The 18,206-nt window shown below is 42.5% G+C and overlaps 1 protein-coding gene across 2 annotated transcripts in view; it reads right to left on the bottom strand.

The window, feature by feature from the left end:
• LOC106608803 (neuroligin-2) overlaps positions 1–18,206 on the bottom strand; it is a 235,096-nt gene that overhangs the window by 75,432 nt on the left and 141,458 nt on the right. For both annotated transcript variants that reach the window (XM_045721728.2, XM_045721729.2), the window contains exon 4: positions 17,769–17,918. In XM_045721728.2, coding sequence (XP_045577684.1) covers positions 17,769–17,918 — 150 coding nt within the window. The remainder of the gene's footprint in view (positions 1–17,768; positions 17,919–18,206) is intronic.

The raw sequence follows: 18,206 nt of genomic DNA, 5'->3' as shown, positions 1-18,206 counted from the left end.
ACAATTCCAGTGGGTCAGAAGTTTACATACACTGAATTGACTGTGCCTTTAAACAGCTTGGAAAATTTCAGAAAATGATGTCATGGCTTTAGAAGCTTCTGATAGGCTAAATGACATAATTTGAGTCAATTGGAGGTGTACCTGTGGATGTATTTCAAGGCCAACCTTCAAACTCAGTGCATCTTTGCTTGACATCATGGGAAAATCAAAAGAAATCATCAAAGATGAAGTCTGGATCATCCTTGGGAGCAATTTCCAAATGCCTGAAGGTATCACGTTAATCTGTACAAACAATAGTACACAAGTAAAAACACCATGGGACCACGCAGCCATCATACCGCTCAGGAAGGAGACAATCAGAATGGAGAAAAACCAATTGAAATCCCTTAAAATGTATGTGTTGATACCCTATGGTAACACACTACTCATAAAGCACATTTAGAATTTGTATTATTCAAAAACATTAAATATTGTCATCCAAAATTTGAAAAATGCTGTGATGTGATATTTTGGCCATATTGTCCAGCCCTACTTCACCATGCTCAAAGGGATATTCAATGTCTGCTTTGTTTTACCCATCTATCAATAGCTTTCCTTCTTTGCATTGGAAAACCTCCCTGGTCTTTGTGGTTGAATCCGTGTTTGAAAATAACTGCTCGACTGAGGGACCTTACAGATTGTTGTATGTGTGATGTACAGAGATGAGGATGTCATTCAAAAATAATGTTAAACAGGATTATCGCACACAGAGTGAGTCCATGCAACTTACAAAACATGACCAAAAGTATGTGGACACCTGCTCATCAAACATCTCATTCCAAAATCATGGGCATTAATATGGAGTTGGTCCTCCCTTTGCTGCTATAACAGCCTCCACTCTTCTGGGAAGGCTTCCACTAGATGTTGGAACATTGCTGCAGGGACTTGCTTCCATTCAGCCACAAGAGCATTAAGGAGGTCAGGCATTGATGTTGGGTGATTAGGCCTGGCTCGCAGTCGGTATTCCAATTCATCCCAAAGGTGTTCGATGGGGTTGAGGTCTGGGCTCTGTGCAAGCCAGTCAAGTTCTTCCACACCGATCTTGACAAACCATTTCTGTATGGACCGCTTTTTGTGCACAGAGGCATTGTCATGTTGAAACAAGAAAGGGCCGTCTCCAAACTGTTGCCACAAAGTTGGAAGCACAGGATCGTCTAGAACAGCTATTCCCAAACTGGGGAATGCCGTAGGGAGTACGTCAAAAAAATATGTGATTCACATTTTTTTATTAAAACGGCAGTCCCGTTCTGTGAGCTTGTGTGGCCTACCACTTCACGGCTGAGCCGTTGTTGCTCCTAGACGTTTGCACTTTAAAATAACAGCACTTACAGTTGACTGGTGCAGTGCTAGCAGGGCAGACATTTGACAAACTGACTTGTTGGAAAGGTGGCATCCTATGACAGTGCCACGTTGAAAGTCACTGAGCTCTTCAGTAAGGCCATTCTACTGCCAATGTTTGTCTATGCAGATTGCATGGTTGTGTGCTCAATTTTACACAACTGCCAGCAACGGCTGTGGCTGAAATAGCCGATTCCACTCATTTGTAGGGGTGTCTAAATACTTTTGTTTCTATAGAGTGTTATGTGACTCGTTAAGCACATTTTTACTCCTAAACTTATTAAGGCTTGCCATGACAACGGGGTTGAATACTTACTGACTCAAGACATTTCAGCTTTTCATTTGTTATTAATTCCACTTTGATATTATAGGTTATTGTGTGTAGGCCGGTGACAAAAAATATCAATTTAATCCATTTTAAATTCAGGCTGTAACATAACAAAATCTGGAAAAAGTCAAGGTGTGTGAATACTTTCTGAAGGCACTACTTTGTCTCTACAGACAGGGGTTAAGCCAGAGCATACTGCCCACTGAGGAGGGATACACAACCTTCAGAGAGCCTTATCACAATCCAACCATCAAAACTCCTGTGGCTAAATCTACGTATCAAATGGCACCTTATTCCCTATGTAGTGCACTACTTTTGACCAGGGCACAATATTGGGAATCGGGGGCCATTTGAGACACTAGCCTCTCTCTCCAACTAATCACACGGTCGGTGTCCTGTCATTCTGAAAGCTGATTGGCTCACAGAGCCGATTCCCTGTGCGAGGGTGCCAAGTTTAATAAGCATTGTCAGCATTGGTTGTTTTTAACAGTAGCTATATTCATTAGCTAATGTACGCTCCAGAGAGAAAGACTGAGTATTATACTGTAGGAACAAAAAGTGACATTAGCAAACCACAAGGGCAGCATTGTTAGAGCAATGGTTAAGTAAGCGAATAAAATGAATGTGTTCTGGTTACAGAAACAATAAAATAGATCTCAATTGAGACACTTCAGTCTCCTTCATAATGACAGTGTATGCAGTTGTTTTTGTGTGTGCGTATTCGCGTAAGTGTGTGTGTGTGTGTGTGTGTGTGTGTGTGTGTGTGTGTGTGTGTGTGTGTGTGTGTGTGTGTGCGTGCGCGCGTGTCCACACGTGTATATGTGTGTGTCTGTCTACCGCGCTGCTCTGCTGCTTTCCTGGTCTCCGAACGCAATGTGCCGTGAAGACAAACTTTGAGCAAACGCACCGGTACATATCCTCTACCCTTCCCTTTAGGTTAGACTAAGTAACTGAGGTTCGTTTAGGCAGCCTGATTGGCAAGGGGTGGTTCCTCCTAGATTCAGCAGTTAATTTGTTTATTAGCTTCAACAGTTTGCTAATGAGCTGTCTATGCCGCCTGCTGCCTGGTGTTTGGTGCTTTCTGCCTGGTGAAGAGAGTGAAGTAGGAGAATCACAGGTGTGTTACACATACACTATACAGATGAAGTCGGAAGTTTACATACACTTAGGTTGGAGTCATTAAAACTCGTTTTTCAACCAATCCACAAATTTCTTGTTAACAAACTATAGTTTTGGCAAGTCAGTTAGGACATCTGCTTTGTGCATGACACAAGTAATTTTTCCAACAATTGTTTACAGACAGATTATTTAACTTACAATTCACTGTATCACAATTGCAGTGGGTCAGAAGTTTACATACACTAAGTTGACTGTGCGTTTAAACAGCTTGGACAATTACAGAAAAGGATGTCATGGCTTTAGTAGCTTCTGATAGGCTAATTTACATAATTTGAGTCAATTGGAGGTGTACCTGTGGATGTATTTCAAAGCCTACCTTCAAACTCAGTGCCTCTTTGCTTGAATCATGGGAAAACCTAAAGAAATCAGCCAAGACCTCAGAAAAAAAAATGTTAGACCTCCACAAGTCTGGTTCATCCTTGGGAGCAATTTCCAAATGCCTGAAGGTACCACGTTCATCTGTACAAACAATAGTACGCAAGTATAAACACCATGGGACCACGCAGCCATCATACCGCTCAGGAAGGAGACGCGTTCTGTCTCCTAGAGATGAACGTACTTTGGTGCGAAAAGTGCAAATCAATCCTAGAACAACAGCAAAGGACCTTGTGAAGATGCTGGAGGAAGCAGGTACAAATGTATCTATATCCACAGTAAAACGAGTCCTATATCAACATAACCTGAAAGGACGCTCAGCAAGGAAGAAGCCACTGCTCCAAAACCGCCATAAAAAAGCAAGACTACGGTTTGCAACTGCACATGGGGACAAAGATCGTACTTTTTGGAGAAATGTCCTCTGGTCTGATGAAACAAAAATAGAACCATTTGGCCATAATGACCATCGTTATGTTTGGAGGAAAAAGGGGGAGGCTTGCAAGCCGAAGAACACCATTCCATCCATGAAGCACGGGGGTGGCAGCATCATGTTGCGGGGGTGCTTTGCTGCAGGAGGGACTGGTGCACTTCACAAAATAGATGGCTTCATGAGAAAGGAAAATTATGTGGATATATTGAAGCAACATCTCAAGATATCAGTCAGGAAGTTATAGCTTGGTCGCAAATGGGTCTTCCAAATGGACAATGACCCCAAGCATACTTCCAAAAGTTGTAGCAAAATGGCTTAAGGACAACAAAGTCAAGGTATTGTTGTGGCCATCACAAAGCCCTGACCTCAATCCTATAGAAAATTTGTGGGCAGAAATGAAAAAGCGTGTGCGAGCAAGGCCTACAAATCTGACTCAGTTACACCAGGTCTGTCAGGAGGAATGGGCCAAAATTCACCCAACTTATTGTAGGAAGCTTGTGGAAGGCTACCCGAAACGTTTGACTGTTAAACAATTTAAAGGCAATGCTACCAAATACTAATTGAGTGTATGTAAACTTCTGACCCACTGGGGATGTGATGAAAGAAATAAAAGCTGAAATAAATCATTCTCTCTACTATTATTCTGACATTTCACATTCTTAAAATAAAGTGGTGATTCTAACTGACCTAAAAACAGGGAATTTTTACTTGGATTAAATGTCAGGAATTGTGAAAAACTGAGTTTAAATGTATTTGGCTAAGGTGTATGTAAACTTCCGACTTCAACTGCATATACAAAAGTATGTGGACACCCCTTCAAATGAGTGGAATCAGCTATTTCAGCCACATCCTTTGCTGAGCGGTGTATAAAATCAAGCACACAGATATGTCATCTCCATCGAAAAACATTGGCAGTAGAATGGCCAGTATTTAATAGCTCAGCTTCATCGTGGCACTGTAATAGGATCCCATCTTTCCAGCAAGTCAGCTCATCACATTTCTGCCCTGCTGGAACTGCCAACGATAAGTGCTGTTGTTGTGAAGTGGAAACGTCTAGGAGCGAAGTGGTAGGCCACACAAACTCACAGAACGGGACCGCCGAGTGCTGAAGCGCGTAAAAAAAAAAAGGCTGTCCTCGGTTGCAACATTCACTACCGAATTCCAAACTGCCTCTGGAAGCAACATCAGCACAAGAACTGTTTGTCGGGAACTTCATGAACTTGACTGGCCTGCACAGAGCCCTGACCTCAACCCCATGTAACACCTTTGGGATGAATTGGAACGCCGACTGTGAGCCAGGCCTAATCGCCCAACATCAGTACCCGACCTCACTAATGCTCTTGTAGCTGAATGGAAGCAAGTCCCTGCAGCGATGTTCCAACATCTAGTGGAAAGCCGTCCCATAAGAGTGGAGGCTGTTATAGCAGCAAAGGGGGGACCAACTCCATATTAATGCCCATGATTTTGGAATGAGATTTTCGATGAGCATGTTTCCACATACTTTTGGTCATGTAGTGCACACACACACAAGTACCCAACTGTCATACTTGAGTAAAAGTATAGATACCTTAATAGAAAGTTACTCAAGTAAAAGTGAAAGTCACCCAGTAAAATACTACTTGAGTAAAAGTCTAAAAGTATTTGGTTTTAAATATACTTAAGAATCAAAAGTAAATGTAATTGCTAAAATATACTTAAGTTTTAAAAGTAAAAGTATAAATCATTTCAAATTCCTTATATTAAGCAAAGCGGACAGCACCATTTTCTGGGTTTTAAAATGTATGGACAGCCAGGGGCACACTCCAACACTCAGACATTATTTACAAAAGATGCATTTGTGTTTAGTGAGTCCACCAGAACATTTGCAGTAGGGATGACCATGTGTTCTCTTGATAAGAGCGTCAATTTCACAATTTTCTTGTTCTGCTAAGCATTCAAAACGTAAGGAGTACTTTGGGTTGTCAGGGAAAATGTATGGAGTAAAAAGTACAATATTTTCTTCAGGAATGTAGTGAAATAAAATAAAAGTAGTCAAAAATATAAATAGTCAAGTAAAATACAGATACCCCAAAAAACGACTTTAGTAGTTCCTTAAAGGTATTTTTACTTAAGTACTTTACACCATTGCATACACGCACTCATGCATGTAGACTTGCATGTGGATACACCCACACACACATGCATACAAACATAAGGTCCCCCAAATACCTCCTTGATGTGTGCTCAGCATCAACTCCTATCTACTTTCAACTCCTATCAACTCCTATACATTTTCAACTCCTATCTACTGCTATCAACTTTCCTCTCCTATTAACTCCTATCAACTTTCAACTCCTATCAACATTCAACTCCTATCTACTTTCAACTCCTATCAACTCCTATACATTTTCAACTCCTATCTACTGCTATCAACTTTCCTCTCCTATCAACTCCTATCAACTTTCAACTCCAATCTACTCCTATCAACTTTCGACTCCTATCAACTTTCAACTCCTATCAACTTTCAACTCCTATCAACTACTATCAACTTTCAACTCCTATCAACTTTCGACTCCTATCAACTACTATCAACTTTAAACTCCTATCAACTTTTGACTCCTATCAACTACTATCAACTTTCAACTCCTATCTACTGCTATCAACTTTCCTCTCCTATCAACTCCTATCAACTTTAAACTCCTATCAACTTTCGACTCCAATCAACTTTCAACTCCTATCAACTTTCAACTCCTATCAACTTTCGACTCCTATCAACTTTCAACTCCTATCAACTTTCAACTCCTATCAACTTTCGACTCCTATCAACTACTATCAACTTTAAACTCCTATCAACTTTTGACTCCTATCAACTTTAAACTCCTATCAACTTTCGACTCCTATCAACTACTATCAACTTTAAACTCCTATCAACTACTATCAACTTTCAACTCCTATCAACTCCTATCAACTTTCAACTCCTATCAACATTCAACTCCTATCAACTTTCGACTCCTATCAACTACTATCAACTTTAAACTCCTATCAACTACTATCAACTTTCAACTCCTATCAACTCCTATCAACTTTCAACTCCTATCAACATTCAACTCCTATCATCTTCTATCAACTTTCAACTCCTATCAACTACTATCAACTTTAAACTCCTATCAACTACTATCAACTTTAAACTCCTATCAACTACTATCAACTTTAAACTCCTATCAACTTTTGACTCCTATCAACTCCTATCAACTTTCAACTCCTATCAACTACTATCAACTTTAAACTCCTATCAACTACTATCAACTTTAAACTCCTATCAACTTTTGACTCCTATCAACTACTATCAACTTTAAACTCCTATCAACTTTAAACTCCTATCAACTTTTGACTCCTATCAACTTTAAACTCCTATCAACTTTCGACTCCTATCAACTTTTGACTCCTATCAACTTTAAACTCCTATCAACTTTCGACTCCTATCAACTTTCGACTCCTATCAACTACTATCAACTTTAAACTCCTATCAACTCCTATCAACTTTCAACTCCTATCAACTACTATCAACTTTAAACTCCTATCAACTTTTGACTCCTATCAACTACTATCAACTTTCAACTCCTATCAACATTCAACTCCTATCAACATTCAACTCCTATCATCTTCTATCAACTTTAATCTCCTATCAACTACTATCAACTCCTATCCCACTCCTCTGCATGTCAGCCTGTGGGCCGGAATACCAATACCTGTTGGGAGTGTGTGTGTGGCATGCAAATGTGTCGGTCTGTGTATTTCATGCATGTTTATGTACTGTATGTGTACGTGGAGTGAGTGAATAAGTATGTATGTGTGTGTGTGTGTGTGTGTTTGTGTATAAGTTGTAAGTGGGTGTACAGGTATGAGTAAGTGTGTGTGTGTGAGAGGTGTGTGTACATGATTTAAATCCACAATTTACCTGACTTAATTACAAGACGGCTCTGTATGTGTAATGACCTGGCTGTGATTTGCATAGAGGGGAAGGAGGGCACGAGGTGTGTGTTTGTGTGTGTGTGTTTGTGTGTGTGGGGCCGAGTAAAGGGTGTAAATACAGCTGTGCAGCTGAGCACCCTATAGCGAGGAGACAGGTGATGGAGCGGTCAGGGGTAGAGGGGGGCATGGCTCCGGTCACGGCCAGCCTAGGAGGTGCCCTACCTGGGGGGAGAGGGGCATGGGGCTGGAGCACAGGCTGGAGCACAGAGCGATGGAAAGATAGCAGGTGCTAGAGCAGAGGCCAGGGTTTGGAGAGAGAGAGAGGGCGAGAGAGCGAAAGAGAGAGAGACAGAGAGAGAGAGAGAGAGAGAGAGAGAGAGAGAGAGAGAGAGCGAGAGAGTGAGAGAGAGAGAGAGAAAGAGAAAGAGAGAGAGAGGGAGGGAGGGAGAGCGCAGGTGTGGCCTGGACCTAGCAGCTCTCCTAGCAGCTGTTACGAGGCTGTAGAGGGATGAGGGCCAGCTTGTGTTTGGCATGTGTGTGTATTTGTGTGTGTATTTGCGCGCGCGCGTCTGTGTGTGTAAACCCATGAGTAACTCCTCTCTCCATCCTCCAATCTCGCCGTCCATCTAGCCTCCTGTCCTTAGCCGCGTGGCTGTCTTCAGCCTTGTGCTCTCAAGGTCTGTGTGTGTCTGGTGTCCTCTTCTCTCTACTGTATATTATGGACGGTTACCGCGGGTTAAGTAGGAAGGGGTCTTTCCCTGTCAATCACGCAGCAGCCATTGGTCACATCCTTGACCTTGTCCTTCAGTGTTATTACCATTCTTAATTTATGTGTGTGTGTGTGTGTGTGTGTGTGTGTGTGTGTGTGTGTGTGTGTGTTTGTGTGAGTGTTTGAGGAGTCGTGTGCACGTGACATGACTAATGCACACATTTGGCCGTATGCGCACGCACGCACACACACACACACCCCCCTCCCTTCCCCTCTCCCCTCCCCAGAAGCTGCAGTAGCGTAGTGAGGTAGCTGGAACTCCAGAGAGCCAGGGGAAAACCAGGGGGTTGAAGAGAGGGAGTCAGGGGGAGAGAGAGGGTAGGCAGGGTAATGGTGTGAGGAAGGCGAGGTGATGGGGTGAATGTGTAACAAACGATCCGACACTCAGGTTTTTTTCCCCCTGTATTGAAGGTGCAGTAGCCATGAAATGATCTCTGCTCACAATGGAAACAAATGGAAATGACCAACTGTTTACTCATGTTGTACAGTGCCTAGTGAAAGTGTGCACACCCCTTTGACGGTCTTCACATAGTGCTGCCTTAAAATGAAAATCTAAAAAGGGGTTACATTTGATTTTTGTTCATACTGATCTGTACAACCTACTCCACATTTTCAAAGTCAAAGAAAGTTCTAGAAAATATTTCGAATTAGTATGTATTTATTTATTTTGTCTTGATTGTGTATGTCTTCCCAACGCAGAGTCAATACCTGGTGGAAGCACCTTTGGCAGCCATTACAGCTGTGAATCGTTTTGAATAATATTCTACCAACTCTTAGGGCAACACATGTCCATTGTTTTTATCAACACTGCTCAAGATCAGTACATTTGGTTGGGAATCATTGATGGACAGCAATATTCAAACCTTGCCTCTGATTTTCAAGCAAATTTAAGGCTAGACAACTGAGACTGGACCACTCAGGACCACTCCAAACCTCTTGGAAAGCCATTCTGGTGTATTTTTGGAACAAAAATGTGTGCAATTGTCTCGCTGAAAAATAAAACTTTATCCCAGGGTTAAAATTCCTCAATTTTGACCTGGGCTTTGCTCCTTTTATGTCTCTTTTGATCCTGACTGTCACGTATACTCTCTCTCCGGCCTCTAGGTCGTCAGGCTGCTGATTATCCCGCACACCTGCCACCATCGTTACACTCACCTGGACTCCATCACCTCCTTGATTATCTTCCCTATATCTGTCACTCCCCTTGGTTCTTTCCTCAGGTGTTATTGACTCTGTTTTCATGTCGGTGTGTTGTTTGTGTTTCGCGGTTATTGTTTTGTTTATTTATTAAAACACTCACTCCCTGTACTTGCTTCCCGACTCTCAGCACACTCGTTAAACTAACAAACTCCCCAGTCCCTGGCAATGACAAGCATACCCATAACATGATGCTGCCACCACAATACTTGAAAATGTGTTGTGTTGTAATGGATTTGACCAAAACCTGCAGTTTTGAATTTATTACTTAACGGCCTTGTTGCAAAAATAATTAATGATTTGGAGCTGAGTTTTTAACACAGGCTTCTTTCTTTTCACTTGTCATACAGGCCACTAATGTTGAGTGAATGCAATGTTGTTGATCCCATTGCATTTTCAAGTAGTGTGGTGGCAGCATCATGTTATGGGAATGCTTGTCACCGTCAGGGGCGCGGGAGTTTGTTAGGATCAAGAGAAATATGAAAGGAGCAAAGCCCAGGTAAAAAGTTAGAGGAAAACCCACCTGTCTTCTGAAAACCTAACCCTGGGAAATATGTTTTTTCCCGCTGGCAATTACACACATTTTAATGCCAAAGACATTACCAGAATGGCTTTCCAAGAGGTGTTGAGTGTTCCTGGAAGGTTCAGTTTATGTCCTGACTTAAATCTGCTTAAAAGAATCTGAGACAAGGTTTAAATACCGCTGTCCATCAATGGTCCCTAGCCAAATGTACTGAGCTTGAGCAATTTTGACTAAAGCAATGTATTATCTAAGAGTTGTGCAAGATTGGTAGAATATTATTCAAAATGATTCACAGAAGTAAAGGCTGTCAAAGGTGCTTCCACCAGGTATTAACTCTGGGATGTGAAGACATACTAAATCAATACATCCTCATTTATATTTCTTAGTAATTTGGAATAAAAAAATCTTTCACTTTGACAACGTGGAGTAGGTTGTGTAGATTTAATCCCTTTTTAGATGTAATATGTAGCGACTGTATATCAGTTGTGCACGGATAAAAGTCGCATTAAAAGTCACGCCTGACTAGCTCAATAGGATCGAGGTTAGTTTTTACACAGCCACAAACCAGAGGCCTATGGGCCCTGGTCCAAATGTATGCACTACACAGGGAACACGGTACCATTTGGGATGCACCCTAGCTTACAGTCCGACTCATTAGTGGGACAAACGCAAGAAATAGAAAGAGCTCACCGTCTAACTATCCAGGGCTGATTCAGTGAGTGTCGGTCTCTAGTTGTGATGTATGTCCTGATATTATGTACTATGTTTCTCCATTAGAAAGACGAGGCGTTTGAGATGTGATACATCTATCAGCATAATCTCACTCATCGGTCATCATTTAGACTGGCCAATGAGGGAGACAGGGACAGAGAAATGGAGGGAGACAGTGGGAGAGAGAGGGGAGGGAATGAGAGAAACCGAGAATAACGGGTACAAAGAGGGGAGAAGAGATGGAGGGGGGAGAGAGGAGAATAGGAGAAAGAAGGGAGGAGTAGAGAGGTGAGGGGAGGGTAGAGAAAGAAGTTAGAGGAGAGGGGGAAGTGAAGGGGGGGAGACAGGAGGTAGAGGAGGAGAGGGGGAGAAGAGAGGAGACTGGGAGTACAGAGGAGAGGAAGAATAGAAGAGAAGGGAAGGTAGAGGAGAGGAGAAGGGGAAGTGAAGGGGGAGAGACAGAAGGTAGAGGAGGAGAGGGGGAGAAGAGAGGAGAGGAGAGGAGAGGAGAGGAAGAATAGAAGAAAGGAAAGGTAGAGGAAAGGAGAGAAAAAGGGGAGGACAGGGACACTCAGAGGTGAAACAGCGTCTGGTGAACAATGAAGGGGAACGACAGACGTGACATCACTGGCGGGAAAGGAGGGAGCGGGGGGAAGTAATTAGGTGACTGTGTGTGTGTGTGTGTGTGTGTGTTTGAGAACATGTGTGGGTGTGTCTCATTCAGGCCAGTGGAGGTGCTAATCTCTTCTTCCAGAAAAAAGAAATCAGCCTAGTTATTACTGTCATCTCTCCCTTCTCCTCCCTCTCCTTTTCCAGACCTCTCCCTCGTTCTCAAAGTCACACTGCGCTCTCTCTCCTTCTCCCTCTCTCCTTGACCCTCTCTCCTTCTCATCTACCTCGCTCGATCTCTCCGCCGAGTGAAGAGGACTTTTCACTTATCAATTCTGCCCGGGTTGCCATGGAAACGGTCCGGATGGACTTGGTTAGGAGGAAGAAGAGTTGTGTGTGTGTGTGTGTGTGTGTGTGGAGGAAGGTTGTGGGGGTTCTCTCTGCTGGCGTCTTAATATCTCCTCTAGTCCTGTCAGGACAGATTTCAAACCACAGTCTGGTCCATAGAACCCGCTGTCACTCACCGGAACACACACACTAAGAGGCCCCCCACGGAGCTAGCCTTTCTCTCACTAGGCAAGTGCCCTGAATACGAATTCAGTTGACGCTGGGGTCGGTGTCTATGTGTGTGTGCCGATGTTCTGGATAGGATACCACCACTAGACTATTGAACAGAATGTTTGTGTTTAATGTGAGGTGTATTCTGTGTGCTTGTGTGAGTGTGTGTGTGTGTGTGTGTGTGTGTGTGTGTGTGTGTGTGTGTGTGTGTGTGTGTGTGTGTGTGTGTGTGTGTGTGTGTGTGTGTGTGTGTGTGTGTGTGTGTGTGAGTGTGTGTGTGTGTGTGTGTGTGTGTGTGTGAGAGTGTGTGTGTGAGTGTGTGTGTGTGTGTGTGTGTGTGTGTGTGTGTGTGTGTGTGTATCCGTCCTGGCCCATATTGTATAATTGTACTGTGAATGAATGTGTGCTTCGCCGCAGATTTAAAAAGCAGCTCTGCAGGATTTATTTTTAGCATCACAGGCAAATGCAGCCTTTCTCCTCGCTCTTCTCTCTCTTCCGCCTCTCTCTTACAGTACCCCCCTCCATCTCATCTCTTTCACTCTCTTTTCCCATCTCTCAATGCCTTCTCTTGCCCTCTGTCCATTCACCTCCCCTCCATCTCTGTCACACACACACCCACACGCACACACACACTACACACAAGCTTAACATCCTCTCTCCTTTTCTGCTCTACAATGTTCGTCTCTAAACAGATGACCACTTTCTGCTCATCCCTCCCTCTTTCCATCTCTTCCTCTCCATCCCTCTCTTCTCTCGGAGTAGTTCCAGGTCCCATAGCGGTAGTGGTTTCAAAAACCTCATTCCAGTTGAAGTGACGTATGTACTGTTCGTATGTGTCGCTAAAGGCAGCAGAGGCAAGGTCCCGCGCTAACTCGGCAGGATCTCAGCAGCGCTAGGCTACGCTATGCTACGTACATAAATGATATATTTAACACAGAGAAAGGAATTCCCTCCCGTAGACAGGTGCGGGGCAGCTAGCCTGCTACAGCACTTACAGGCTACTGTTAAGCTAAAAGCTATTAGCATATTCCTATGTGGCTTGTGTTGGAATGTTTGCAATAGCGTAGAGTCAGCCATTGTAGCGCTATAGCGCTAACAGGTTACTGCTAAGAGCTACAGTATGTATGAGAATCCTATACGAGTGTCCACACTGGCTTGTGTATTGAAAAGTAGCGCTAGCTATATACCAATAGCTACATACTCTATAGAGCCAGTGTACCTCTATACAAATGCTACTGTGAAGCTAAAAGCTATAAAGAGCCATTATTTTGTGAATTTCAACACTCTGGCGCCATGCTACAGTAGCTTAGTTTTTACTGTGGTGTTACCATGGTTACCACTGTTGTCACTGCTGACCGGATGCTGGTCATGGTTTCAATCAGAGAGTCGGAAAGACGGAGGTGAGGTGTTGGTTTGTTCACACACACACACACACACACACACACACACACACACACACACACACCACACACACACACACACACACACACACATTTTTAATCAACGCTACAGACAGAGGGAGGTTGAGAGGTGGTTTAAATCAGAGAGAAGAGACAGACAGAGCAGGTTCAAACATGACACAGACACTGGTACAGGGGAAAAAGTGCCTGAGGGATGGATGGAGGGGGGAGTAGAGGAGAGAGAGGAAGGGTGATGAAAGTCACCTGGTCAAAGACTGATGTGGAGACTGGGAGAAATATGAGTTGTTTTAAAACCATGAATGATAGGCTACAGTACATGGTATATGATTAAGCAATAAGGCCTGAGGGGGTGTGGTATACGGTCAATATACCACGGCTAAAAGCAGCTCTTACGCACGACGCAACGCGGAGTGCCTGGATACAGCCCTTAGCCGTGGTGTATTGGCCACATACCACAAACCCCCGAGGTGCCTTATTGCTATTATGAACTGGTTTCCAACGTAATTAGAGCAGTAAAAATGAATGTTTTGTCATACCCGTGGTATAAGGTCTCATATACCACGGCTGTCAGCCAATCAGCATTCTGGGCTTGATCCACCCAGTTTATACAGTAATGTAGATCATGTCATGCGGATAATTGAATGGTATACAACTAATGTCATGATGGGATATATTCTATGGTCATGGGGGATAAAACCACCTGACACTAAACATGTTGTTTAAAGGGATACTTCGGGATTTTTCTATCTCCTTCCCCAGAGTCATATGAACTCGTGGATACCATTTTTATGTCTCTGTGTCCTGTATGGAGGAAGTTAGAGGTAGTTTCGCGAGCCAACGCTATCTAAGTCTATGGGTATCTACTAGCAGCCTGGTGTCGTGAAGTTGATAAAGGGCCTCATTGCCAAAATCCCAAAGTATCCCTTTAAGAGACAAACCTAAATGTAGTGGTTCCACAAATAAACGCTCTCTATGCGGCTCTAAGTGAGAATGTGAATTCAGTGAATATCAGGATTTACTCCTACCACTGTAGTAGGAGTATAACAGCGGTACAGCCGTTCCGCGTTGCGTCGTGCGTAAGAGCTGCTCTTAGCCGTGGTATATTGGCCGTATACCACACCCCCTCGGGCCTTATTGCTTAATCATATACCATGTACTGTAGCCTATCATTCATGGTTTTAAAACGACACCACGATCAGCGTCTGAACTGAGATCCCACGCAGAGCCTTACAACCTACACTATTCAGGATGGACACATACGTACAGTACGCACCAACACGCGCACACACACATGCATGTACACACACACACACACTCGTTTCACATTAATATGTCATTCATCGCATTGGATATATGAAAAATAAATCTGTTACAATAAAGTTAAATTGTGTGTGTGTCTATAACAGACTATGGGAACAGACTATGGGAGGCACACAGTACAACATAGAGCCATGACTACATGGAACTCTATTCCACATCAAGTAACTCATGCAAGCAGTAGAATCAGATTTAAAAAAAACCAGATAAAAATACACCTTATGTAACAGTGGGGACTGTGAAGAGACACACACACACACAGGCACAGACATTTGCATACACACACACACATACATGATAACATACGCACTATACACACACGTACATGGATTTTGTGTTGTAGATATGTGATAGTAAAGTAGAGGCCTGAGAACGCACACTTAATGTGTTGTGAAATGTAATGTTTTAAATTGTACATAACTACCTTCATTTTGCTGGACCCCAGGAAGAGTAGCTGCTGCCTTGGCAGGAACTAATGGGGATCTACAATGAATACAAACCCAAAATTCTGAAAGTTACAGGTAGCGTACAATACAGGCAGCTTTTACTGCTTTTTTAAGCATGATGCTGATGCCGTTGTTTTCAAAAACCGGTACCCGGTTACCTTCAGACGGAGACCACCATCGTTTTCGTGAGAGTCTCATCTTTCCATAGATGCAATCATATTATTATTATTAGATCATTATTATTGTTAGATTATTAGATCATATGATTTTTTAGGCCAAACCGTTCAGATGCTACAGACGTTTTCGTGAGAAGAGCGATTTTCTGAGTGTTTCATTCTCTGACAAACACCGCTGTAGCTCGGTCACCTTCCGCCGCAGATGCAAGAGGCCGCCATTGGCCGATGCGGTTTATTGAGATAAACCGTATCTCTAGCTTAAACTGACGGATTTTGATAGGGATTTTTTAAATTATGTTACTTAAATTGACTAGACTCTCGAGGGTTAAATACTTAGGGCTTAGCATTAAATAGAACATGTATGATACAGCTCTATGACTCTGGCATACTGTATCGTATGGGTGCTAGTGGCTTCAAAAATGCATCGTATCTGAGAAGTCCAGAGACTTACTTTTAATCTACTTCTATCTACTTTTATCTTCTAAGATGAAAGTCTTGTGATCTATTTTCCTTGCTCCGCTCTGCGTTGGTGTAGTTAAAGTGAAAAATAGGGAAGTATATTTCCGACCCTATAAAGATGTCTTCAACCGACTCGCTCCAATATTTCTGTCTTGTAAAAAAATATATATATTTAGCAGTGAGCTCAGACTCTGTCTGCACACAAAGCACTTGCATCAGACCAGACCAATCGATGCCAGACCATACATCAGAGGAACTCTGTAGACAAGAGCAATCAACAGTGGAATTACGTGGAGGAGAAACTTTGGAGAACACAGATAGTTGAGATATTTCCTTCGTATTGCAATTCTCCTTCATTATCTTTTCCCATCAGTGGTCAGTGAGGAGATGGAGGAAATAGGCAATATCAGAGAGCTGGGAAACAGTGTGTGTGGGTGTGTTTATGAGTGTTTGTGTTGTATGTGTGAGTGTGCCAGACCGGGGCAGACAATAGTTCCATTTTGTTGTTTATTTAAAAATGCAACTTTTCAAATACTCAAGGCAGTCAAATATAATTGATATAGAGTTTCAACTGAAAGGCAACTATTTTCTTTGATATTCAAATATTGTTCTCAGAAAAACAAATAATATTTGAAAGTGTTTTGAATACCTTCAAGAAAACCAAATAATATTTAAAAGGTATTTGAATAAATGCAAATGATTTGAAAACAAAAATACTTATTTGATGGCTGCCAAATATTTGATGAAGAACCAAAAACTACAACAGTTAGTTGAATTATTCTAAATATATGATCGTAAGCACATGGTTTACACTCTTAGCTATGAAGCTTAATATACCCTATAGCCTAGAATTAAATACACGAGGGACATGGGATCACCTCTTACGCAGCTTCAAAATGACTAACAAATATATTTTCATAATGAGTGAGACATAAGGTAATACAGTACCACTTGACAAAGTGTTGTTGTTACATAAGACTTTGCTTTATAATTGCATAATAACAGAGTTATTACATAAGTGGAATAAGGAACAGTCACTGTTCCTCTTGTGTGAAGTAGTTACAAAAACTCTCAGCTCATTACTATGCAATTACAAAAGCATTATGTAACAACATGCTAATAAAATGTTGCTTGAAAAAGAAATGACCGTTTTATTGCACGGGTACAAGAACGGTGTTACTGAGAGTGCTAACAGTACCAAAATATGGCTATTAAATATCCCAAACTGCCTTCTTCAATCAACTACAGCCAAGGTAGGTGGAAAAACATGTTCGTTTTGTATTCTGAGTAAATTATCCCTTCAAAGATGGTATAGTGTGTGTTTGAAACAAGAACACTTACCCTCAGATGGACAAAGATGTACAAAGTTGTTTTAGCTGAGCATCCAACTTCCTGTTCGCAACGTTACCAAATGGCTTTGAGTTACTCTGCAGTATTTTCAGGTATCGTGAAATGAATTGCAGCGTTCGACCTTTTCAGTGACACGTTGGAACCGTCACACAATAGTGGAGTGTCGCAACTTATTTATACACATCATCTGTACTACATCTGTGCTACACTATATCACCTGTACAAAATATCATTGGTTCATTAGTTTGACTTGATTATTTACACCTGGGGCCTGTTGGTGAGAATTTACAGAAGGTTCAGATAGAAAGGTATTGTGTAGATCAAACATGACGGTCAGATAGATTGTGTGCGTTTTATTCATTCCATCGACAACATGCAGTTCCAGACGCAGCCCAGCCATTAGTTGATGGCAGCCAATCCAACAGTTTCTCAAAAGTAGTCACCTCCTGAGATCTGTATTCAATTTTTTGGAATACTTAAAACTATAGTTATCCCAGGTCTGGTGTGTGCGTGCAATGTGTGCTAAAGTACGTGCACTGTGTGTGTTTGCAATGTGTGTGTGTGTACACACACAGCGGTAATCAGAACTTACCGAGGACGCCCAGACGGTAGTTCATAGTGACCACGATAACGTTGCCGTAGGCGGCGAGGACACTGGCGTCAAACATGTTTCCGGTTCCTTCCATGTAGGAGCCTCCGTGGATAAACAGCATCACTGGCTTCTTCCTACGGTCACGGATGTCTTCAGACACAACACACACACACACACACACACGCACACACAAGAAGAGGGAGACAAAAAGAAATAGGAAGTCAATGAATGTTCCTCCATCACGAACAAAGAACAACTCTAAAGCCATGTACCTGTAGAATCATCAGTGTGAATTCAGTTAACGAGATATAATGGATTCCGTGAGGTAGTGTAGGAGATCTACTGTGTGTGTATATAGGGGACTCTGACTTCAATTATGTTTTTATAGTGGTGGTAGTCTGTCTGTCTGCCTGTCTGTCTGAGTGCGTCTGCCGAGCA

This window comes from Salmo salar, chromosome 07 (genome assembly GCF_965601325.2).
Source record: "Salmo salar chromosome 07, fSalSal1, whole genome shotgun sequence".
Classification (NCBI taxonomy): domain Eukaryota; kingdom Metazoa; phylum Chordata; class Actinopteri; order Salmoniformes; family Salmonidae; genus Salmo; species Salmo salar.
The sequence above is the reverse complement of the archived record's forward strand: the minus strand, read 5'-3'. Positions and strand labels throughout refer to the sequence as shown.